We start from the raw sequence: 24,551 nt of genomic DNA, 5'->3' as shown, positions 1-24,551 counted from the left end.
CTTGGATGTCAGATGAGCATTAGCCTTTGACCTGGACAGAACTAAACCTTACAGATAATTGCAACATTTATTCCTATGAACAGCCAAAAGAATGAAAGGTGCAGACATGTCTAAGCAATGCCTTTTCAACTAGATCTTGCAGTGTACACACCTGTCCTACCAACTATACAATTGACAACTTCCTCCTGGAACTCAAGCACATTCCACCCTCTCTCTCCCCCTCAATTGCCTTTCTCAGTGTGCCGATTGCTGACATTTGCAAAGCAGCCACATAGGCATCCTCTATTACGTATGACTCAGCATGTGATACTGTACTAGGACACACTGTCGTATCATCCAGATCGATTGCCACTCCAAAGCCCCAGCCTTCCAACTAGGGGCACTACTTTATAGTCACCTACAGTGGAGGCACCCATAGGGACATCACTCGAAGAAGTGTGCAGTAACTGAAGTTCTTCAAGATGAGTGTCCCTTTGATGCTCTACTACCCGCCCTCCTCCCCTCTGCTTCAGAGCTGAAAGATAAATTCTGGGGTAGAGAAGGAGCTAGGTGGCGGTTGGACAGCACAGCGCTATATATACATGCTGCTCATGGTGTGAGATAGGGAGGTGCACATGTGCAGTCCAGTGGGCACTGCTAATGATCTCTGATCCCAGGTGCATGAGGTACTGCCGCACCTACTGTGGAGCACCTGAAGAACCACAGTTACTGCACAGGGTGAATAACCTTCTTGTTGGTCTCCAAATCCCTTCTTGTTCCTCTTGCAAAAAGCTACCACATAGTTTGGTGGTTTTGGCATTCTGTGGTCAAGAATGGCCAAAAAGTGGAGTAGCTCGGAGCTGCAAACTAGGATTGAGATACGATGACAAAACAGTGGTCTGTAATAGGCATCAATCTGCTTTTTACCTGGTTTTAAGAGACTCTTTTTTGTGTGTATTTTCCTGAGCAGCAAACTTAATAAATAAATAAACTTTTTTATATTTACTCTTCCCAAAAAAAAGTGTCATGCCTGAAATACTGATTCTGGCAATGAAACTTTTCCCTTCTCATTGTAACAATCTGGGCCAGTACATGTCTGGGGATTTTAGATTGTGAGAACTGTAAAATGGTTATTTCATGGATTGATGCATGTATAAATATAATAAAAGGTCTGGTAGTAGTGTATATAACAAGACTGTGTGTTCATTAGACTAGCAGTATAGAAAGCTCCTGATATTAAGACATGAGTTCATACTATGGATGAATAATTTTCTTTCAGCACATATACAGTAAGCAGTCAGTATTCTTTGTATGGGAATTGAAGTGGACAAAAGAACTTCCCCCCTCTTTGCAGTGCCAGTTTTCGGTTAGCTTCTCTCCAGATACCTCTGAAGAGCAGTCATTTTCCTTGAAGCCGTACACTTATGAATTCCAAGTGGAAAATTATTTTGTAAGTATTTTTATCTACATATTGTGTACCTTAGACTTAACGGGGGGAAGGAAGAATCTGTTTGGGTGATGGGAAGTCCAGGGATAGGTCTCTGTTAACTATAATTTATTTGATTGCACATGTCCATTCCACTTCAGGTGTTTGCATGCCCAGTGCACTGGAGCTGGAGAATTTTTACCCACACTGGTAGGAGCATGCAACCTCCACATGCTACTAGCTGATGGCATAAAGGGCAGAGCTGCTCCTACCATTCCGTCAGTTCCTTCTCACTACCTGTGGTCAAAAGAAAAGGAGTACTTGTGGCACCTTAGACTATTTAGTCTCTAAGGTGCCACAAGTACTCCTTTTCTTTTTGCGAATACAGACTAACACGGCTGTTACTCTGATACCTGTGGTCAGTAGCGAGTGTGTCTCTCATCTCACAACTTTTCCTTTTCTCACAAAAAACTTTTCTAAACTTTTTGTAAATAGTTTGTATAGTTAATGGTACTTGTTTTTTTCCTTTTTTATTGCTATTTTGAATTTTTGCTTTGCCTCAGAACCAGGGCATGCCTAAGTCCCTGGGATTTAAGCACTGCTCTGGCTAATAAATCTGACTAGTATGGGGTGGTATGGCTAAATTTTTATGTACAAACTTACTTTCACTTGGCCTAGTCAGGATCAGGCAAGGATTACTGAATCTGGTAGCCAGAACCTCACTTCAGGTGGCCTTGGCTGATGCAGATTCTGTGACAAGAGTGATGGCATTTACAGTCACAGTGCATCACTTTTCTTAGCTACAGTCATCTGGGATACTAACAGAAGTCCAGTAGATGACTGAGGATCTTCCTTTTGAGGGCTGTAACTTGTCTTCTGGGAAGATGTACAAAATGCTGTGGCTCTACCCTTTTAGGTTTCTGGTGACTTGTATCCCAGAGGAAGCAGTTTCAGACTCTGCACAGACATCTTTTTCTACCCAACAAGGCAGAATGAGCAAATGAACACACCATAGGCTCCAAAGAAGGAGACGACCTCCTTTTGCTTCAACTTCATTGAGACAACCTGTGACATCTAAATAGTCTTATTTGACTCCAAAGGCAAGGCCAAAGTACCACCTTGTCAGTGTCTTAATATCTCCTGTCCTCCCTTTTGCAGACTTTCAAACTTCCTAGGTGCTTGGATGTTTGTTACAACCAATAACTGGTTGCTAAGCACCATAGAAGTGAGAGATGTCTGCAGTTTCTCTGTCCTCCCAGTCCTCCTCCCTCATCTCTCTTCAGGGACCAATCGCACAAGACTGTTGTCATTCAAAAAATAAAATATTATTTACAGCCAGCGGCCATAGAAGAAGACCCTCAACATCAGGGCAAGAGATTCTCTTCCCAATGCTTTGTTATCCCAAAATCCAAGGGAGGCCACAGACCTAATCTAGTTTTGTGGAACCTAAACAAATACATAATGAAGGTTTTGCATGGTTACTAGCCTGTATTATCCTGTACCTAGATCCCAACAATTGGTGTGTTGCCCATAATTTAGGTTGTTTATACGAATGTTTGCATGTCAGCAGAATCTGCATAATTAGTCTGCAGCAGGCTAGTGCCCACATCCCAGTTTACTGCAAACTATCCTTTGTGTAGACAAGCCCTTAAAGGACACTTACTTTCATGTGGCCATTCACCAGAGCCACAAGAGGTTTTTAAGGGTTTGTTGTGATAAGTTCATTATCAATTCTGTCATCCCCTTCAGTCTGTCTTCAGCCTCTCAAGTCTTCACAACATATAGGGAAGTGGTGGTGACACATCTCAGGCGGGCAGGTGGCCAAGTGTTTCCATACCTGGATGATTGGCTAGTTCAGGAAAGATCCAGGCAAACAAGTAGAGGTTAGCATCAAAAAGATCCAGTCCTCCTTTAATTGCTTAGGCCTCTTGATCAAAGAGGGCAAGTTAGTATTGCTGTCCGTGTAGAGGATCGAGTTTATAGGAGCAGGTCTCTACTCCGTCATCCAGTCACCAAGCCAGAGTTCAGGCAATACTAACCTGTGCAAGGACCTCAAGGTCCATCCTTGTACAACAGTAAGGAATTGATGGGACTTCTAGGGCATGTGGCAGCTGGCAGGTACTTGGCTCAGCATGCTATACTTCCACTCGGAAGCATGTGGGGGTGTTTGAAGTCTGTATACCATCCATCTCATCCCCTGCTGGACATATTGACTCAGATACCTGCAAATGTCTCTTGTCATTGCTAGATTGGTGGATGGACCCTGCCAATGTATGCAAAGGGGTCTCTTTTCCCCTGACTCCACCCTCTAGGACTCTGGTCATGGATGCCTTATCCCTCACTTGGGGGACCTCCAGACCCGGAGGGGCTTTGGTCAGATCAGGAATTCTCTTGACACATAAATGTTTGAGAGATGAAAGCAATTCACCTGGTGTGTTGTTTTCCTTCTACAAATCAAAGGATACACTGTGCAAGCTCATGGAAAATGCTGCTGCTAGGTTCTACTTGAACAGGCGACAGGTGCCAAGTCAGATTGCCTTTGCAAGAGGCTGTAGATATCTGGGATCTTTGTATGAGAAATGTTGTCATACTCAATGCTTAACACTTCCAAGGTGTTCAGAACCATGTGGCAGATCATCTCAACAGAACAGTTAACAGGAATTACAGATGGTCCATCAAAACACACATTGCAAAATCCATTTTTCAAGCTTGGGAAAAGTAAGAGAAAGATCTCTTCACTATGTAACTGAAGAGGAAGTGTTCTGTTACATTCTAGAGCAGGTGACAGTCCAGGCTCTATCTCAAGCTATGTCTACAGTACAAAGTAGGTGTGTGATTTCCCCTGCTTGCATACACAGTCATGCTAGCTCTCTTAAGCTAGCTTGACTATAAATAGCAGTGAAAATGCAGCTAAGTCTTGCCTCCATTGCCACTACCTGTGCTACCATGGCCACATCGCTGTTTAACCCCTCACTAGCTTGATGACAGCTAGCATTGCTATGTGTACCTGAGCAGAGGACTCACCCCTAGCTTGTTGTGTAGCTGTAGCCCTCTGCCTTTTTTGTTGTGTAAGGACATGCTGCTGTTTACATGTCTTCCCTATTCCTCTGATTCCAAAGGTGATGATCAAGCTCAGACAGGATCACACTACTCTAATCCTGATGGCTTCAGCCTGGCCTTGACAACATTGGTTCTCAACCTACTGAGTCTTTACAGTCGGGATCCCATGACTCTCCCTCAAGACATGAATATTTTACAGGACCACGGCCAGATGCTGCTTCCCAGTCTTCACATGACCGGTTGATGCTCCGTGGCTAATGCTTGAGGAAACTGCATGTTCCCTAGAGGTTCAGAATATTCTCTAAACAGCGGAAAGCCATCCTCCAGATACGCTTACGTGATGAAGTGGAGATGTTTTTCTCTGTGGTCCCAGCAGCAGGATGGTTACTTCTACAAAGTCCTCTCCTCAGCTTATTCTGAAATACTTACTTTACCTAAAGGAAAAATGGCTCTTCCATCAGCTCCCTGAGAGTTCTCTTGGTGGCATTCCTTCTTCCTATAGAGGATTAAATCTGTGTTTTTCAACTCAATAACTTTCCAATTTCTTAAAAAAAAAAAAAAAAATCAGACTCTTTCCACCTATGAAACCCCATGCCTCCATAAGATCTAAATGTAGTTTTGTCAGCATTAATGGGTCCACCTTTTGAACCTAGGGCTGTTTGTTCATTTTTTGTATCTCCTATCTACTTAACCTTTATTCTGAAGCCTCAGTCTCATAAGGATGAAGAAAAAAGCTCCATGCTTTGGACTGCCACAGGGTGTTTGCCAGTTACCTGGGCAGGACTAAAGCAGTAATGTCCCCATAGCTGTTCATTTCCTTTGCTGATACAATGAAGGGGCAACCTTTCTCTGTGCGGAGAATATCTTCTGGATCTCATCCTGCATACTGCTATGACATTACCAAGGTTGTTCCACCTGAGAGAATTTTAGCTCCAAGAGCACAAGCAGCATTAGCTTAGCTGCATTCCTGTGTCAGATGCCCATCGGTGACACTTGGAGGGATTCAGCTTGGTCATTGGTACATACTTTAACTGAGCTTTATGCTGTCTCCCAAACCTCAAGAGATCATGATAGGTTTGGGAAAGTTGTGTTGCAATCCTTGTTCAGATAGACTCCGAAACCCTCCTCCATTCTGAACCATTTCTGTCTCCCGAAAAGGAATGGACACATGCAATCACTTGAAACAAAAATTGTTACTAACTTGTTCCTTAACTGTTTGAGATGTGTTGCATGTTTCCATTCTACGACTCACCCTTCTTCCCCTCTACACTGGAGTCTCAGCATACTGGATTCTGGTGTGAAGGAACTTAAGGGATGGTCAGAGTGGCTCTGCCCTTTATACCATTGGCTGTCAGCACAAGCATGCAGTGGGTTGTGTGCTGCCCCAACGGGTAGCGCTGGGGGTGGGGGGGGGAATCTCTGGCTTTAGTGCACTGGTTGTGTGCACACCTGAAATGGAATGGATGTGTGCAACGTATCTCAAAGGACAACAGTTACAGAACAGGTAAGGAACCATCTTTTCTGTTGCTTCTTTTTAAAAGACATAAAATGATGTCAGCATCCATTTCACAGCTCAAGACTAGAGATGATGATGAGCCACAAAGATGAAAAATGAGATCATTTAGCTATCATTAACAACATCTTTTCTGAAGAATTTGACTTTCTCCTTCCCTCCTGCCCTGCACAATGGCTTCATGTCACCAAGGGTATTCGACTGAGAAGACTGTACTGAGCTGCTTTCTTCCTGCTAGCTTGATGAGGCCTGCATCAATCAAAATGCCATGGTCAAAAATTCTTTTTGGCTTGCTATTTAAAGAAAGATGTTTGAAAAATCTCACCTTTTCTTGTGACTTCATTTGTGAGCTTTTCTGATGGAATAGTTTGGGTTTCTTTTGGCCTTTATCTTAAGTGCTTCCTCTTTCTCTTCACAATACAAATTCATTGCCTTCTTCATCAATTAGAAAGCTTGACTGGATATAACTCAAAGTTAAATAGTATTAGCAGCAATCTTTGTGTTGGCCTCTCCTTGCCCAGTGAGCAAAACTGACAAACAGTCCCCCATTTGAACCTTTCTTGGGTTTAAACCAGTAAAGTAGGCGTTGCTGACTCTGTCTGAATGTTACGTTAGGTCTTTAGCTGCTTCTGTAAACTGGCTTTAAGCAAAGCTTCAGGGGAGTGTGTTTTGCCTACCCACTTTCAGATGTAACTAGATTTCACTGGTCTCTTGGATCAGCCCAACCCTCCTCTGTTAATTTTTGTTCCCTAAAAATTGGTAATGACCATAACAGCATATTTCCATTAAACTGTTCGGCACCAGTAGTTTTGTAGTAATTAACTTATACTTGCCTCTTTGAATATGTTTGGACTATTAGAAGATCTTGACAGCAAGAATGGTGAAATTCCTTTTTTCTTCAGATTGTGTCTAAAATTAGTAGTATAACAAATGATCACTACTTGTAATTGAGGGCAGGTTTACAATATGGACCTATAGCGGTATAACTGCATTGCTCAGGGGTGTGAAAAATCCTGAAGCAGAACACCCCTGAACGACAGTTATACTGCTCAATCCCCACTTCTCCCCCACCCTCCCGTGTAGACAGTGCTATGTCGACAGGAGAGCTTCTCCCACAGACATAACTACTGCTTCCCGAGAAGGTGGATTAACTACACCAACAGAAGCTGTCCCTTTGGCGGCGTAGCGTATTCATTAAAGCGCTACAGCAGCTGCTGTAGGTTTATACGTGAAGACAATCTCTCAGTCTTGTAATACGGGTTGTAGTATGGCATGGAAGTTAAGTATGAGCTTGTAACTTATATAGTATCTGGTCAGTTTGAATTTATATATAAAAAACATGTTTATATAATTGATTCAGTACTTACAGATCATTATTTTTTCCTCATGCCAGACATTGTATAATGTGAGAGCTCAGATTTTTCCACCGTTGGGGGCAGAGTATTGTAAAACAGGCTCACTCTGCTCTTTGGAGGTGTCAATCACCCGACTCTCTGACCTCTTAGATGTGGATAAAGATGAAGCATTAACGGAATCAGATGGGTACTGCACGACGAAACTTATGTATGAAGGTAGGAATAATGACTATTTTTTCTCCTGTAATTTTTGAGAAATTAATGCAATTCTCATTATTGGTTTTGCTTCTGTCTTGATACTGATATCTGCCACCCTTTCTAATGATCATAATGCAGTCTTGTAGACAAGGTTGGATATTAAAACGTTTGTCATTTATCTGTCTTAAAATAAAAACTAACATAAAAACAGGTTAGAGCATAATTTACTTTTCAAAAATTGTTTCAGTATGGGCAGATATTTGCTTGAGCCTTGAGTAGGCAACAACGTAGGGAATTGTTAGCCGACGGCCAAGGATGTTTGGTGAGGTGCCAGCTATGCCCGTTTATACCATCCGTGACTTTAACCGCTAGGACGCACTGTCCCTTCGCGGCGGGCAGCCCGGGCTAGGCTGACGGATGCCCCAAGGTCCTAACCACCCGTGACTTTAACTGCTAGAGCTCAGAGCTCCTTCGCAGCGGGCAGTCAATACTGACTGACAGGTGCCCCAATGGCAGCACTAAGAGCCTCTCCACACCCGTGACTTTAACTGCTAGTGCTCAGAGCTCCTTCGCAGCGGGCAGCCAGGATTGACTGACAGGTGCCCCAAGAGTTTGCCCCGTGGAGGCGGCACAACTCAACGCTAGGCTCTTAGTACTCTCACCTAATGGCCAGGCTTTAGAGCCAAAACCGCTGAGGTTCTTTAATTGTGTCGGCTGCTTTACAGTAAGCCAGAGAAAACAAGTCAGGCTTATGCATAAATGGTTACCAAAATTTATTAAGCTAGATTCTAATCATGTGGTTACAAAATTGCTAGTGCCTACTTATTTAAATGTAGAGATGTTACACACACAAACAAGTTACAAAACTGAAGCCACAATCCCAAAGAAAGAAAACAAAGTATAGAGCTCTATTTCAAAATATGTGTACACTAAAGATAGGAGATCAGGTGTGGGTGCTTCTTACCCTCCTTGCATCTCTCGATTCCAGCGGCGCCAAGTCAGGATCGGTCACTCAATTCCGCGGAAAGACGAATAAGGGACAAGGCTTAGGGACCCTCTTAGCTGCAGAAGACTTGGGAGGCTGTCACTTATCTGACCAGCAGATAAATAGTGAAAAGCACTCAAAAATCATGGTGCTGTAGGTCCCCTACTTATACCTCTGTACTCCTTTATTCTCTTTCTCCTTTCTTATGCCAAATTGAGGTTGGTCTGTCTGGGTGACGCCAGCTTTCGCAAGAGTAGTTTACACTTGCAAAGGAGAGAAACAATAAGTTTCGACTACTGGACATTTCTTTTATCAGGGTAAATATTTTCCCACCTAGGATGTTGGTGTGTGTGCATCACCCTATTTAGTAGGGGCTAAGAGCCATGTCTGTCACAGGGCCTCTGCCTGCTGTGAGCTTAATCGTTGTATCTGTTCCCAGAGGCACATTGTAGCAGCACACCTGTGCTTTTCACAGCTTCAAAGGCTGTGCTGGAATATATGTTAAGTGCCCTGTTCCGGCTTCCTCCTGTGTTTCCAGCAATGCTGGTCTGGGGGGGGGGGGGGGGGGGGGGGCTGGCTGGCTGGCTGGCTACAGGAATAGATATTTAAAGCTCCCCTAATGCAATTTTCTCACTTCAGTCTCACTCCATCTGTTCCCATGCACTTCTAGTTTCCTTCCTTCCCTGAACTGTAATTAAGGATAAGATTTTTGTCACTGAGATCAGATTCCATGACTTTCAGAGACCTCTGTGACACTATCCTCTTCAACTTCAGCCCTGGGGTAGTGCGCCGCCGCCGCCCCCCCCCCACACACACAGTTCTCTGCCGCTGCTGGGAGTGGGGCCTGGAGCTCTCAGCTGCTGTGGGCAGGCCCTGGGCACAGCTCTCAGCCACCACAGGGGGGCCTGCAGCTCTCTATCCAGCACATGTAGGTCAATGAGTCTCAAGGCCTTCCTGCCTAGTGATGACTCTGCCACACCTGCCTTCTCTGCGGGCCCACTCCTTAATTTCTGCTTGGCCCAGGGAGTCTAACCAGGGCCCTGGGTAACATGGACAACACAAAAGTCACACATCTCCTAAAAGTAGGGGTTTACAGCACTTTGTTCATTTTTGTTTGCTGCTGTTTTCTTAATTTTGCCACTTTATTTGAAATAAGACTAAGTGCTGAGCAGAGCAGTACCCTAAAACTTTCCATGAAAATGGAGGCAAGATGTTTTATACATCATTCGATGTACCTGTTGATTTTGAGAGGGTAGCTGTGATAAGCATCTTGAAAGTACAACTTATCAGCACAAATGAGGCATTAAAAGTGGTTGAAGATAAAAATTTTTAAAAAGCAGAAAACTTACTGTTCTTTAATACCAAGAGTGAGAAGCAGATTTGAGAGAAATGAAATGTTCAAATTAACAGAAGACTTCTCTGCTGCAAATATCCCCCTGCCTGCCCTTGACAATCCAAAACTGATGTTTTTTAGAGAGCAAAGTAGGTGTTCTACCAAGCGCAGATCAACTTAGAAAGTTTTAGCTACCCAAAGAGTTTGACTGTTACACTGAAGAATTAAAGGAAAAGTTGCACACCTGTAAAGGAATTGTCACTGAGCAGATGAAACTACCAGTGCTGAAGACAGGTATGTGTTTAACATTCTTGCCATCCCCATCCCAACAAGCAGTGAAAATGCAAGTACTTCAGATGCAGGTAATCACAAGCTGGATATATTTTTGTTAGTGTGAAGTTTTGGAAGCAGTCAATTTTAAAACAGTCAGCAATGCAATATGGGAAAATGAAAACTTTGCAATACCATTTGATCGCATCTCTGCATTTGTGACTGATAATGCCACATACATGGGGAAAGCTTGGGATCGAGGTTTGAAACCTTTGTTTTTAAATTCTGTACACCTTATGTGTATGGCATGTTTGCTTAACCTTGTGGATGCTCTATGGAGGAAGATACTTTTGAGACTAAATTATTTAGTTGTGGCTGTAAAACATACTTTCACTACCTGCCCTGCCAGAAAAGCCTGGTTCCGTATATTTCTAATGGAAATAGGGAAAAGTCCTTCCATCCCACCGACCTCAGTAATAAACAGATGGAACAGCTGGTTCAGTGTAGCCTTTATCACATGGAACACACTAAAGATTGTTTAATTTTTTTAGTGAGGAGAATGGTTGTAGCAGTAGTTGAAGTGTTAAAGAGATTGTGGATCTTTGCCTATCCACAGCAGTTATTGAAGAACTCCAGGCTGTAAAAGAGTTTGCACCCCGAATCATAAACACGCTTACAGCTATGAAAGCCCACAGTTTGCGCTCATCAAGTCTCAAATGACATGTGTGATCTTGTGATGTGGGCAGAGAGTTGCTCTGAAACTTGCTGACCACCAACAGCAAAAACGGCACTCTTGGAAAGCTCAAAAAAATGGTCCTACTTGGACACTGACTCAACCTCCTGCTTTTGCCAATCTGCTGCCACTTTCTTCAGTACATGCAGTGTATTGGAGCCAAATCAAACAAAACATGTTGACATTCATGAGACCACAGTATTTGAAAATATGCCATTGTTTGATGACAACGTTCCAGCCTAGAGAGAATATTGGGCTTACTGCAGAGCAGTGCAAGAATTGAAGAATGAGGACGTTTCTAGTTCTGGAGAAGCATGATGGCCAGATTTCCAGCTCTGCTTAGCAGTACCAGTCAACAGCATAGACCCCAAAAACGCCATCTCATCTTATAAAAAATGTGCTTGGGGACAACAGACACTGCATAAAGAATAGCAATCTGTCTATGTATAACTTGTTATGTCAGAATTGCAACAGTGTGAAATAGGGTCTTGAAAAAGAATGTTATTTTTGTTCTGTAGTTTTTTTGTTTGAAAAATGATTTCACAATATGCATATAGAATCTCGAAATAGTTTACAATGTCAACAAGCGAAAGCTATTGCATCAATGTTGCTTGTCTCATGTAAATGTTACACAGTAATATTTTGTTAAATATTACACATTTTTTATGACCACACCATGATTTTGTTCATTTTTGCCATGACTGTTCCATGAATCTTGCCTAATTTTACCACGACACAATCTTATCCATACCTATAATACATTGAATGTAAATAAAAATAAAGTAAACCAAGCAAAATCCCTACCCTGTTTAGGGAGGGGTGGGCGGGAAAGAGGGAACCGGAAACAAAAGCAGATATCGTAGAACTAATATGACTCTGGTGAAAAATCACTCTGCTTTTATGAGAGATCCCTTTCCCCTACCCTGTGTCTATTTAAATTGCAAGCTGTTTGGGATAGGACTATCTTACTCAGTATGGTCATTGGCACAATAGGGCTATGGGGTCCCTGGGCACTGCTGCAAAACAAAACAAAAATACTTTAAATGTATGTAGAAGCATAACTAATTTCTTTTCAGAAATTTTTTCATTTCATAGCATTTTCTCTCTACTCTTTTTCAGTTGTTGACAACAGTAGTAACTGGGCAGTCTGTGGAAAAAGCTCAGGGGTAATATCTATGCCTGTAGCAGCTCAAGCAACTCACAAAGTGCACATGGAAGTGATGCCACTTTTTGCTGGATACCTCCCCTTTCCTGATGTCAAACTATTTAAATACCTCCCTCATCATTCTGCTCACTCCATGCAACTTGATGCTGGTAAGGCTGTCTTGAATATGTGACCACATAGAAAACCTGGTTTATAGAAATGGCACTCTATTTCTTTGGCTGTCCTGTTTTTAAAGCAGAACAAAGCTCAAAGTAATGAAACCCATTCTTGATGTAATTCTGTTCCAGATTCATTGTTTTTGTTACTTTTCATTGACAGCTGTTTGTCATTTTCAAAACAGGGCACTGATTTAATGAGAATAAAAGTGAGAGATTACTTCAAACTTTAAATTCTGAGTATAGCTTTAGTCTGTAACAAGGAACACTAACCAGAAAATATTGTGGTTTTTTTTTTAATTTTATGTAACCTTTAAGATTGTTCAATATTTTAGGCGTTGACTATCATGGAGTTAAAATGCATCATCATTACAAATTAACAAACTCAGGGAGTTAGTAGGTAAGATGCCATGGGAAGCAAGTCTAGGGAGAAAAACCGTTCAAGAGAGTTGGCAGTTTTTCAGAGACACTATTAAGGACACAAGCAAACTATCTCACTGCATAGGAAAGATAGGAAGTATGGCAAGAAACCACACTGGATTAACCAGGAGATTTTTAATCTGAAATTCAAGAGTCCTACAAAAAGTAGAAACTAGGTCAAATTACAAAGGAGGAATATAAAAAACACAAGTATGTAGGGACAAAATTAGGCCAATGCACAAAATGAGATCAAACTAGCTAGAGACTTAAAGGGTAACAAGAAAACATTCTACAAAAACATTAGAAGCAAGAGGAAGACCAAAGACAGGGTAGGCCTATTACTCAGTGGGGGGGATGGGGGAACGATAACAGAAAATGTGGAAATGGCAGAAGTGCTAAATGACTTTTTTTGTTTTGGTTTTCACCAAAAAGGTTAGGGACGTCCAATCACTACTAGCCTCTGTTTGCCAGAAGCTGGGAATGGGCGACAGGATGGATCACTTGATGATTACCTGTTCTGTTCATTCCCTCTGAAGCACCTGGCATTGGCCACAGTCTGAAGACAGGGTATTGTGCTAAATGGACCTTTGGTCTGACCGAGTATGGCCATTCTTATGTCTAACATTGATCATTTTACTGGCATTCACTGAGTCTAAAATAGGGAAAGAATAAGTTAAGAATTACTTAGATAAGTTAGATGTCTTCGAGTCACCAGGGTCTGATGAAATACATCCTAGAATACTCAAGGAGCTGACTGAGGAGATACCTGAGCCATTAGCGATGATCTTTGAAAAGTCATGGAAGACAGGAGAGATTCCAGAGGACTGGAAAATGGCAAATATAGTGCCCATCTATAAAAGGGGAAATAAGGACAACGCAGGAATTACAGACCAGTCAGCTTAACTTCAGTCCCTGGGAAAATAATGGAGCAAATAACTTTAAGCAATCAATTTGCAAACACCTAGAAGATAAGGTGATAAGTAACAGTCAGCATGGATTTGTCAAGAACAAAGTGTCAAACCTAATAGCTTTTTTTTGACAGGGTAACAAGCCTTGTGGAAAGGGGGGAAGCAATAGACCTAGTATATCTTGACTTTAGTAAGGCTTTTGTTACTGTCTCGCATGACCTTCTCATAAAGAAATGAGGGAAATACAACCTATATGGAACTACTATAAGGTGGGTTCATAACTGGTTGGAAAACTGTTCCCAGAGAGTAGTTATCAGTGATTGACAGTCAAGTTGGAAGGGCATATCGAGTGGGGCCTGGAAGGATCAGTTCTGGGTGTGGTTCTGTTCAATATCTTCATCAGTGATTTAGATAATAACATAGAGAGTATGCTTATAAAGTTTGCAGACAATAACAAGCTAGGAGGATGGGATTAAATTCAAAATGATCTGGACAAACTGGAGAAATGGTCTGAAGTTGGGCTGTCAAGCTATTAAAAAAAAAAAAAATCATACTTCCGCTGTTAAGCAATAATAGAATACCATTTATTTAAAGATTTTTGGATGTTTTCTACTTTTTCAATTATGATTTAAATTACAACACAGAATACAAAGTGTACAGTGCTCACTTTATATTGATTTTTTATTACAAATATGTGCACTGTAAAAAACAAAAGAAATAGTATTTTTTCAGTTCACCTAATACAAGTACTGAAGTGCAATCTTTATCGTGAAAGTTGAACTTACAAATATAGAATTAAGTACAAAAAACGCTGCATTCAAAAATAAAACCAATATAAAATTTTAGAGCCTACGAGTCCACTCAGTCCTCTTTCTTGCTCAGCCAATCGCTCAAAGAAGTTTGTGTACATTTATCAGAGATAATGCTGCCCACTTCTTGTTTACAATCTCACCTGAAAGTGAGAACAGGTGTTCAAGTGGCACTATTGTAGCCAGCGTTGCAAGATATTTGTGTCAGATGTGCTAAAGTTTCATATGTCCCTTCATGCTTCAACCACCATTCCAGAGGACATGTGTCCATGCTGATGATGGGTTCTGCTCAATAACAATCCAAAGCAGTGTGGACGGACGCATGTTCATTTTCATCATCTGAGTCAGATGCCACCAGCAGAAAGTTGATTTTCTTTTTTGGTGGTTCGGGTTCTGTAGTTTCCGCATCAGAGTGCTGCTCTTTTAAGACTTTGAAAGCATGCTCCACACCTCATCCCTCTCAGATTTTGGAGGGCACTTCAGATTCTTAAACCTTGGGGCGAGTGCTGTAGCTATCTTTAGAAATCTCACATTGGTACCACCTTTGCATTTTGTCACATCTTCAGTGAAAGCATTCTTAAAACGAACAACATATACTGGGTCATTGTCCGAGACTGCTGTAACATGAAATGTGGCAGAATGTGGGTAAAACCACAGAGCAGGAGACAAATTTTCCCCCAAGGAGTTCAGTCACAAATTTAATAAACGCATTACTTTTTTAATGAGCGTCATCAGCCAGGAAGTTTGTCCTCTGAAATGGTGGCCGAAGCATGAAGGGGCATACAAATGTTTAGCATATCTGGCATGTAAAGTACCTTGGAATGCTAGCTACAAAAGTTCCATGCAAACGCCTGTGTTCGCTTTCAGTTGACATAGTAAATAAGAAGCAGGCAGCATTAACTCCAGTAAATGTAAACAAATTTGTTTCTTAGCGATCGGCTGAACAAGAAGTAGAACTGAGTGCACTTGACAGGTTTCAGAGTAACAGCCATGTTAGTCTGTATTCACAAAAAGAAAAGGAGTACTTGTGGCACCTTCGAGACTAACCAATTTATTTGAGCATGAGCTTTCGTGAGCTACAGCTCACTTCATCGGATGCATACCGTGGAAACTGCAGCAGACTTTATATACACACAGAGATCATAAAACAATACCTCCTCCCACCCCACTGTCCTGCGGGTAATAGCTTATCTAAAGTGATCATCAAGTTGGGCCATTTCCAGCACAAATCCAGGTTTTCTCACCCTCCACCCCCCCACACACACAAACTCACTCTCCTGCTGGTAATAGCCCATCCAAAGTGACAACTCTCTACACAATGTGCATGATAATCAAGGTGGGCCATTTCCTGCACAAATCCAGGTTCTCTCACCCCCATACACACACAAACTCACTCTCCTGCTGGCAATAGCTCATCCAAACTGACCACTCTCCAAGTTTAAATCCAAGTTTAACCAGAACGTCCGGGGGTGGGAGGGTAGGAAAAAACAAGGGGAAATAGGCTACCTTGCATAATGACTTAGGCACTCCCAGTCTCTATTTAAGCCTAAATTAATAGTATCCAATTTGCAAATGAATTCCAATTCAGCAGTTTCTCGCTGGAGTCTGGATTTGAAGTTTTTTTGTTTTAAGATAGCGACCTTCATGTCTGTGATTGCGTGACCAGAGAGATTGAAGTGTTCTCCAACTGGTTTATGAATGTTATAGTTCTTGACATCTGATTTGTGTCCATTTATTCTTTTACGTAGAGACTGTCCAGTTTGACCAATGTAAATGGCAGAGGGGCATTGCTGGCACGTGATGGCATATATCACATTGGTGGATGTGCAGGTGAACGAGCCTCTGATAGTGTGGCTGATGTTATTAGGCCGCCACTAGCCGTCGTCACCTTCAGCCCCCAACTAAAACCCCTCCAACGCATTATTAAGGATCTACAACCTATCCTAAAGGATGACCCAACACTCTCACAAATCTTGGGAGATAAGCCAGTCCTTGCTTACAGACAGCCCCGCAACCTGAAGCAAATACTCACCAACAACCACATACCACACAACAGAACCACTAACCCAGGAACTTATCCTTGCAACAAAACCCGTTGCCAACTGTGCCCACATCTATTCGGGGGACACCATCACAGGGCCTAATAACATCAGCCACACTATCAGAGGCTCGTTCACCTGCACATCCACCAATGTGATATATGCCATCACGTGCCAGCAATGCCCCTCTGCCATGTACATTGGTCAAACTGGACAGTCTCTACGTAAAAGAATAAATGGACACAAATCAGATGTCAAGAACTATAACATTCATAAACCAGTTGGAGAACACTTCAATCTCTCTGGTCACGCAATCACAGACATGAAGGTCGCTATCTTAAAACAAAAAAACTTCAAATCCAGACTCCAGCGAGAAACTGCTGAACTGGAATTCATTTGCAAATTGGATACTATTAATTTAGGCTTAAATAGAGACTGGGAGTGGCTAAGTCATTATGCAAGGTAGCCTATTTCCCCTTGTTTTTTCCTACCCCCCCTCCCCCGGACGTTCTGGTTAAACTTGGATTTAAACTTGGAGAGTGGTCAGTTTGGATGAGCTATTGCCAGCAGGAGAGTGAGTTTGTGTGTGTATGGGGGTGGGGGGGTGAGAGAACCTGGATTTGTGCTGGAAATGGCCCACCTTGATTATCATGCACATTTGTAGGGAGAGTGGTCACTTTGGATGAGCTATTACCAGCAGGATAGTGAGTGTGTGTTTTCTGGAGGGGGGTGAGAGAACCTGGATTTGTGCAGGAAATGGCCCACCTTGATTATCATGCACATTGTGTAGAGAGTTGTCACTTTGGATGGGCTATTACCAGCAGGAGAGTGAGTTTGTGTGTGTATGGGGGTGGAGGGTGAGAAAACCTGGATTTGTGCTGGAAATGGCCCAACTTGATGATCAACTTAGATAAGCTATTACCCGCAGGACAGTGGGGTGGGAGGAGGTATTGTTTCATGATCTGTGTGTATATAAAGTCTGCTGCAGTTTCCACGGTATGCATCCGATGAAGTGAGCTGTAGCTCACGAAAGCTCATGCTCAAATAAATTGGTTAGTCTCTAAGGTGCCACAAGTACTCCTTTTCTTTTTTCTGAGTGCACTTGTAGGCTCTAAAGTTTTACATTGTTTTGTTTTTGAGTGCAGTTATGTAACAAAAAAAATCTACATTTGTAAATTGCACTTTCACAACAGATTGCACTACAGTACTTGTGTGAGGTGATTTGAAAAATACTACTTTATTTTTACAGTGCAAATATTTGTAATAAAAATATAAAGTGAGCACCATACACTTTGTATTCTGTGTTGTAATTGAAATCAATATAATTGATGTAGAAAAACATCTAAAATATTTAATACATTTCAATTGGTATTCTATTGTTTAACAGCATGACTAGAAATGTGATTAATTTTTTAAATCACAATTATTTTTTTTTGAGTTAATTGCATGAGTTAACTGAATAATCGACAGCCCTAGTCTGAAGTAAATAGGATGAAATTCAATAAGGACAAATGCAAACTACTCTACTCTAGGAAGGAACAATAAGTTACGCGTACGTACGTAAATGACTGCCTAGGATGTAGGACTGCAGAATGGGCACTATGGATCATAGTGGATCATAAGCTAAATATGAGTTAACAGTGTAACACTATTGCAAAAAAAGCAAACCTCATTCTGGGATATATTAGCAGGAGTGTTGTAAGCAAGACATGAGAAGTAATTCTTCCGCTCTTCTGATTAGGTCTCAACTGTAATATTGTGTCCAGTTCTGGGCGCCACATTTCAGGAAAAATGTGGACAAATTGGAAAGTCCAGAGAAAAGCAACAAATATGATTAAAGGTCTAGAAAACAAAACCTATGAGGAAAAATTAGGTTTGTTTAGTGTGGAGTGGAGAAGAGAAGACTGAGAGAAGACATAAGTTTTCAAGTGCATAAAAGGTTGTTACAAAGAGGAGGGAGAAAAATTGTTCTTAATCTCTGAGGATATGACAAGAAACAATGGGCTTAAATTGCAGCAAGGGTGGTTTAGGTTGGACATTAGGGAAAACTTCCTGACTGTCCAGGTGCACTGGAATAAATTGCCTAGCGAGGTTGTTGGATTGCAATCCATGGAGATTTTTAAGAGCAGGTTAGACAAACACCTGTCAGGGTATTATTTGTCTAGATAATACTTTGTCCTGCCATGAGTGCAGGGGACTGAACTAGATGATTTATCGAGGTCCCTTCCAGTCCTATGATTCTATAACGGTACTTGAATGTTGAAATCCTAGGATGTTGGCTTGCAAGCAGACTACAGGCACATGGAAAACACTTACATTCACTCTTATCTGAATTAGCCTTTTTCTGAAATTTCTCCCAGTGGGTGAAGCATTAGTGTAGACAAGTTACTGGCAGTCCCTGGCATATAGACCAGCTCTGAGGAGGTGTAGAACTTTCTAGTTAAAACACCAGGGCCTTCTGGAGCCTTCTGTAATCTAGCACTTCCACCATTTTTTTCACAATAGTGAAGCTGCACCCGTGATGGCAATAGTGAAAAACCTAAAATAAAATCTATATAGCCTGTATGGCCAGAGAGGGTGACAAGCGGTCATGATTGTTGCTAGGATGCTCAAGTCTTTGTTTTGTCCTCACCAATGAGTAGTAATGCCAGTGCTGCAGTGCAGTCAAACCACAACATTTTAATTAAGTTACTTTATTAATTCATTTCATAGAATGGTTGGTTGTGTTTTTTTTAACAGACAGTTGGATTGAAAATGATAACCTCTCTGTGGACAAGAATATGGATGATCAGGCTGACAACAGTAGCATAAAGAGTAGAGGCAGTTTGCATTCGGCAGCCAGCGGGGAACATAAAGGTCTGCCAATGCCCCGTCTACAATCCTTTTCACCTGGTCAGGTCTTCAACTCCAGCATGAGCATGCAAATCCTTGTCATTCCCACCAAGGATGACCATGTTCTGGAAGTCAATATCACATGATGACTAAATATAAATAAACAAGGAAAACAAAAACCATTAGAGACTTGATATGAATGCACTTTAATAGATCATAACCTGATTATTCTCCATTGTAACATTCTGATTTAAATCAGACCTATGGCAACTCAACGCTGATTGGCCATGGAAGCATCAAACAATTTGATCAATTTAAATATACAGTGGAGGTTGTCAACTAGTTTATATTGCTACTTTAGTATGTTTTGTGTAAAATGATTTTCTGTTTTTTCCCTTCAATCGCATCCTGCTGGTAAAGTCAAGATGCTTGCTGCAGTTGGTCTGTTATTTATGTTACTGGAGTATCCTCCAGATCTGCTGTTTTCTTTTAAAGTAGTCAGATTTCTGTTCACACAAATGTTTCAGGTTGACATACAGTAAGCCTTGCAATGTGGCTATTAAAGACTCAAATGTGTGCCTTTCTAGTCACACGACTGTCTGGTTTCCTGGACCAGGGTAGCTTTCTAGATTTCTAAAGAATAGGGTGAGTGATTCTGAATCCCACAGCATCTAGAAGAGTTTAAAAATTATATATATATTTTTCCTGAAGACTTGCTTAACCTCTTCAGTGCCTTGGGACATATGAATTATTTGCCCATATAAGCCCTTTTGAATCATACCAAGACATTCATTTAAGTCAGACCTTTTAAAAGGCGTGGCCCTTGATATGAACAATAGCATGGCATGTAAGTGGTTAAGTTTGGAATAAATGTTCATGGGATCATCATTTTCCCCCAGAGATATTTAAGTAATGAGAAGCAAGTAGCATTAGACCAGCTAGGTAACTTTTTTTATTAAATACTAGCTCATTTTTTAAAAACCAAAGTCTGTTCCTTCTGACTCCCTGGCCCTAATTAGTGTTTACTGTTATGGACTCTGGAGCAATATATATTTTTGCACCTTAATCCTAGTTTTCTGAAAGTAAATGTCACTTAAAGATTACTTTACTCTTTCCATTCTCATTACGGGGAAGGATTAAGGTCCTAGAATTGAACCTCTTCTGGTCCAGCAAACTGCAGTCATACCCTACCAACTGATTATTTTTCAGTTGTAAATTTTATTGTATATATGGTTGATTATTTAAACAAAAGTCTAAACTAACTGATGTCTGTGTATAAGTTGCACCAAAAATCAAGGAGAAAATAAATGTGTGTTTTTATTGGTGTGAAAGTCACAGCTTGTAAATAAGTGTGGTGTTTTAAACCTTTTCCAGTTCTCAAAAGCTCTGTATTTTTGTATATATGTATTTCACTGAAATTCACTGGTAAAGTCTTTGGGAGGGGAAAAAAAATCAGTGTAAACTGATACACGATTCCAGCAGATATGTGGCCTCTTGGTGAAAAACCTGTACAATGCGAATCTTAAAGGAATAATAGGAATCCTCTGCAGTTGTTTCCGTAGGTTCTTAATATTTAAGTATAGAGGAACACAGAACAAAGAAAAATCCAAATATTTAAACTATCTTCAGTCTGATTTTTTTTATCTTGCAGTGTTCAGGGTTTTTTTACTTGTTCGTGACTCCTTTTCTTATGCTTTGAAATTCACTCAGACTTGGATGATGCAATCATCAGTTTATTGGGATTTTTTGTTCTTTAGCTAGGAGAAGGTAAGTAACTAACTTAAAGGTTTTCCATAAATCTGCCAAAAATATTTGATCTACAATGAATTGAATTTAAAATTAATAAAACTCATTCAATTTGCCACGTGAACTACAACCTTAAAGTGGTAGTTGCTCTGCTGATTTTTCCTTTCTTTAGCATCATGAACTTCTTTTGTAGTTTTCTGAGTAGCTACAGTCTATTGCATATATAAGAATCAAAAACGTGGAGGAGGGATCAACAAAAACAACCTGAGTGAACAGTCAGCTGTCCTAATTTTTGCTTCTCACTGAGGGAAAACAAGTTATACAGTCTGTATACACTGGGATCTCCCCTACACTACAAAATCAACCTGAATTGCCATCCTGCACTGACCTCTACTGAAGCAAGAGTGACTGTTAGAGTTCAAAAATGCATTCTGATAATGTAAGCTACTTGGTTTCTAATTGAGTTCCCAGGTAAAAACTTTATTTGCATTTAAGTGGTTGGTATTTTGTGTGCCATTGTTTTAAAACAGGAAAATGTTTCAGTATAAATGTGACATCTAAACAATCAACTTTCATCACAAAAACTACCACAAAGGCTAAGTCTAATTATTACTACTTAGAGGCAAGACTTCTGCATATAGGATGGATGAAGTAGGTTGGTTTTCTACTTAGGAAAATTTGCAGATGTAGAATAATTGTGAAGCAAAGTGACAATGTGTGTAACTGAAGATACAGATAAGCTATATATACTTATCTGTCAAACATTGTAAATACTATCAAATGTAAAAAAGAGGTATAATTTTTGTGAATGTCACAGTTTTGTGTGACTGGAAAGATTATAACTCTCATCGTTTCCTCCTGCTAATATGGAAATTGTTACACTTTAACGTGAGATTGTAACTTTCTACCTGCAGTTGTATAAAGTCCCATTGTCAAGGCACTCTACACAGGAAAATATCCCATACTAAATATTTGTCAATAAAAATAAACATATAAAAGAGAAATGAGGATAGGATCTCCTGATAAACTATTCCTCATTTTTTCTTTTGTTTTTAAACTCAGGTTATGTGAAAGTAAGTGAAGAAATAAAACCATCCTCTTTGAAAGGGAATGGAAAAGAAATTGGAGAATGAGTAAACATCATGTATTAATCTAAATATTTTACTTAGACCAAGGTTGCTAAAATATAATTAGATGTGCTAGTACAAAGCCTTGTCTTTATTCCATCTTCTTTCTGTGAAGGAATGCCCTTTCTTTGTGGAATTTATACTTAGACTATTTTAATCCAGATAAAACCCAAAGTATCATTTAGTATGGATGGCTGCTGGGATTCTTTGACTGGAAAAGGTGACAAGTTAGTGACTTTGACACTGCGGGTATTATGATTAATTCCGTTTTCTTGGTTTACTATTAAATCATTTTCACATTGTTCTGTAATGTGTATATATATTGTTAGACTAAACACAAATTGTATTAAGATTGTTTAATGAAAATGTAAGCATTATAATTCTAAAAATATACATGTTTTAAAAAGAAATCCAGATTCTCTGTTGTGATTTCTCACACTTTTGCACTTTAAATAGCAAAGTAATTATAAATCCATTTATGACTATTTCTATTCAGAATGTATACTTCCTCTGATTGGGTTGAAGTAGATTAATATTTTTCCTTTAAGGAAGTCTTAGTTAAATGGGAGGTATTTGAAGCATAACTGTTACAGAAACAAAGCACTGGAGAATAGGCTTCTCCATACATGGGACTCCAATCAGTTATTGCTTTTGCAAGGTGGAAACCCAAGTCTGGAATCTGGGCTGCTGCTTCTCATGTTTCAGGTAACTCCACTGCTAGTACTGAAATGCTAGTCTTTTGGCGCTCATTTAGAGCCCCTTTTACTGCAATGTGTAGTCACTACAGAACAGGCCTGATGCCATTTGCTCCATGGGACCTTCACCATCACTTAAGGAAGGAGAGAAGACTTTAAAAGATACAGCCTCTCTCCCCAACCGGCCAGTGGCCAGGTAACCTGTTCTCTGTGGGAGGGGTGGATAAGGTACAGACTCAAAGGTGAGCACAGTGATGTATATAGGAGGGACCAGGCAATTGCTGTATTGCTTTAATTTAATCCTGCTTTAGGAATACTTGTAGATTTCCTGAGCCAGCAGAGTTTTCATATGGTGAGACAAGTCCATCTCTGTTTTGCCTGGGGGTACCATGGTCAGTCATCAGAAAGAGATCTCGCTTTTAGTATGGTGAAGGTCTCTACCATACTTTTGAACATGCTTTTACTTCAAATCACTTTAAACCAGAAGTTCTCAAACCGGGAGTTGGGACCCCTCAGGGGCGTTGCAAGGTTATTACATGGGGGGTCCCATGTACTGTCAGCCTCCACCGCAAACCCTGCTTTGCCTCCAGCATTTATAATGGTGTTACATTAAAAACACTTTAAATATTTTTATATTTAAATATAAAATAGTAAATTTTTATAATAAAAAAATTAATATATTAAATATATTTAAATATATATTTTTATAAGGGGGGGGTCGCACTTAGAGGCATGCTGTGTGAAAGGGGTCACCAGAAGAAAAGTCTGAGAACCCCTGCTTTAAACCATGAGGTGAGGGGGGAATGCAGTCTCTTGCCATTAGTGCCACAAGGTTCTGGAAAGCTCAGCTGGGATGCAAGAGTACTGAGAAAGCTAGTGTGTTGGCTGGAGTGGACTTCATTTCCACTAAGGTGCTGGTGTTCTCTGTCATGGATTTGGGCAGATAGGCTTTGGAAAACAAGATCCTCTCTACACTGGGTTTCCTTACCATGAACATAGGGAGTAGACTGTCAGGGAAATTTTTATTCTTTTCCTTGGTGCTTTGATGTATATTGTCTCTTCTGGTGCATAATTTGAACTCTGGTGGGAGCACGGCCTTAGTTTTGTCTTTGATCATATCTAGACTAAGAAAACAGGTTAAGACATTTCCTAGTGTAGATATGGTCTTGGGGCGTGCTGAGCAAACCCCTCCCATGGAACAGAGTGGGGCTGACACGTGTCCCCCACCGTAGCGATCTGTGCCACTGACGGGAGCACAACTGCACATACACATCTACTAGACCAGGAGCCATGTTAAAAGACATTAGGATGCGTTGGCATGATTTGTCGTTGATCCATCCGTGCCAGCTGCTCCGCATTGCCCTGTGAACCTCTGTGTGTGTTAGCCGGAAAAATACCGCAACAAATCATCAGTTTATCTATTTAATTGCCCAGATCCTCTTTATTACCCTTTTAAAGTAACTACTCTACTCTTCCCCTTCTCCAGCCCTCTGCAACCCCCCCCCGTCCTCCCGGAGTTCTCCAAGACAAGGGCGAAGGGGTCTGAGATCGCTTCAGCGCCGGAGCAGGCCCGTCCTCGTGCCCCGCTGCCTGGCCGGGGTGCTGAATCCTCTTTACCCTGCTTTTCGGCTCTCTCCCCCGCTAAGAGGGGGGCGGGGGCACAGTACCGCGCGAACCCTACAGCGCAAGATTCGCACGCGCGCGCAAGCTCCCCCCCCGCCCGCACCCCCCCAGGTCAGCGCCTCCCCGTTCCTAAGAGGCGGAGCCACCCTGGCTGGAGCAGCGACCAGCCCCCACCCTCCA

The 24,551-nt window shown here is 41.2% G+C and overlaps 1 protein-coding gene across 5 annotated transcripts in view; it reads left to right on the top strand.

Annotated features, from left to right (window-relative positions):
* Positions 1-22,463, top strand: part of TRAPPC10 (trafficking protein particle complex subunit 10) — a 102,273-nt gene extending 79,810 nt beyond the window's left edge. For 3 of the 5 annotated variants that reach the window (XM_073359195.1, XM_073359203.1, XM_073359213.1), the window contains 4 exons: positions 1,259-1,429; positions 7,372-7,549; positions 11,972-12,166; positions 19,088-22,463. In XM_073359195.1, coding sequence (XP_073215296.1) covers positions 1,259-1,429; positions 7,372-7,549; positions 11,972-12,166; positions 19,088-19,326 — 783 coding nt within the window. In that variant the 3' untranslated portion in view covers positions 19,327-22,463. Of the gene's footprint in view, positions 1-1,258; positions 1,430-4,524; positions 5,829-7,371; positions 7,550-9,990; positions 10,144-11,971; positions 12,167-19,087 lie in introns of those variants that run through there. The other 2 variants (XR_012160710.1, XM_073359227.1) reach the window with 2 other exon arrangements.
* The last annotated feature ends 2,088 nt before the right edge of the window (positions 22,464-24,551 follow it).

Source organism: Lepidochelys kempii, chromosome 1 (genome assembly GCF_965140265.1).
Source record: "Lepidochelys kempii isolate rLepKem1 chromosome 1, rLepKem1.hap2, whole genome shotgun sequence".
Classification (NCBI taxonomy): Eukaryota; Metazoa; Chordata; order Testudines; family Cheloniidae; genus Lepidochelys; species Lepidochelys kempii.
This window is presented reverse-complemented; position numbering and strand designations above follow the sequence as displayed.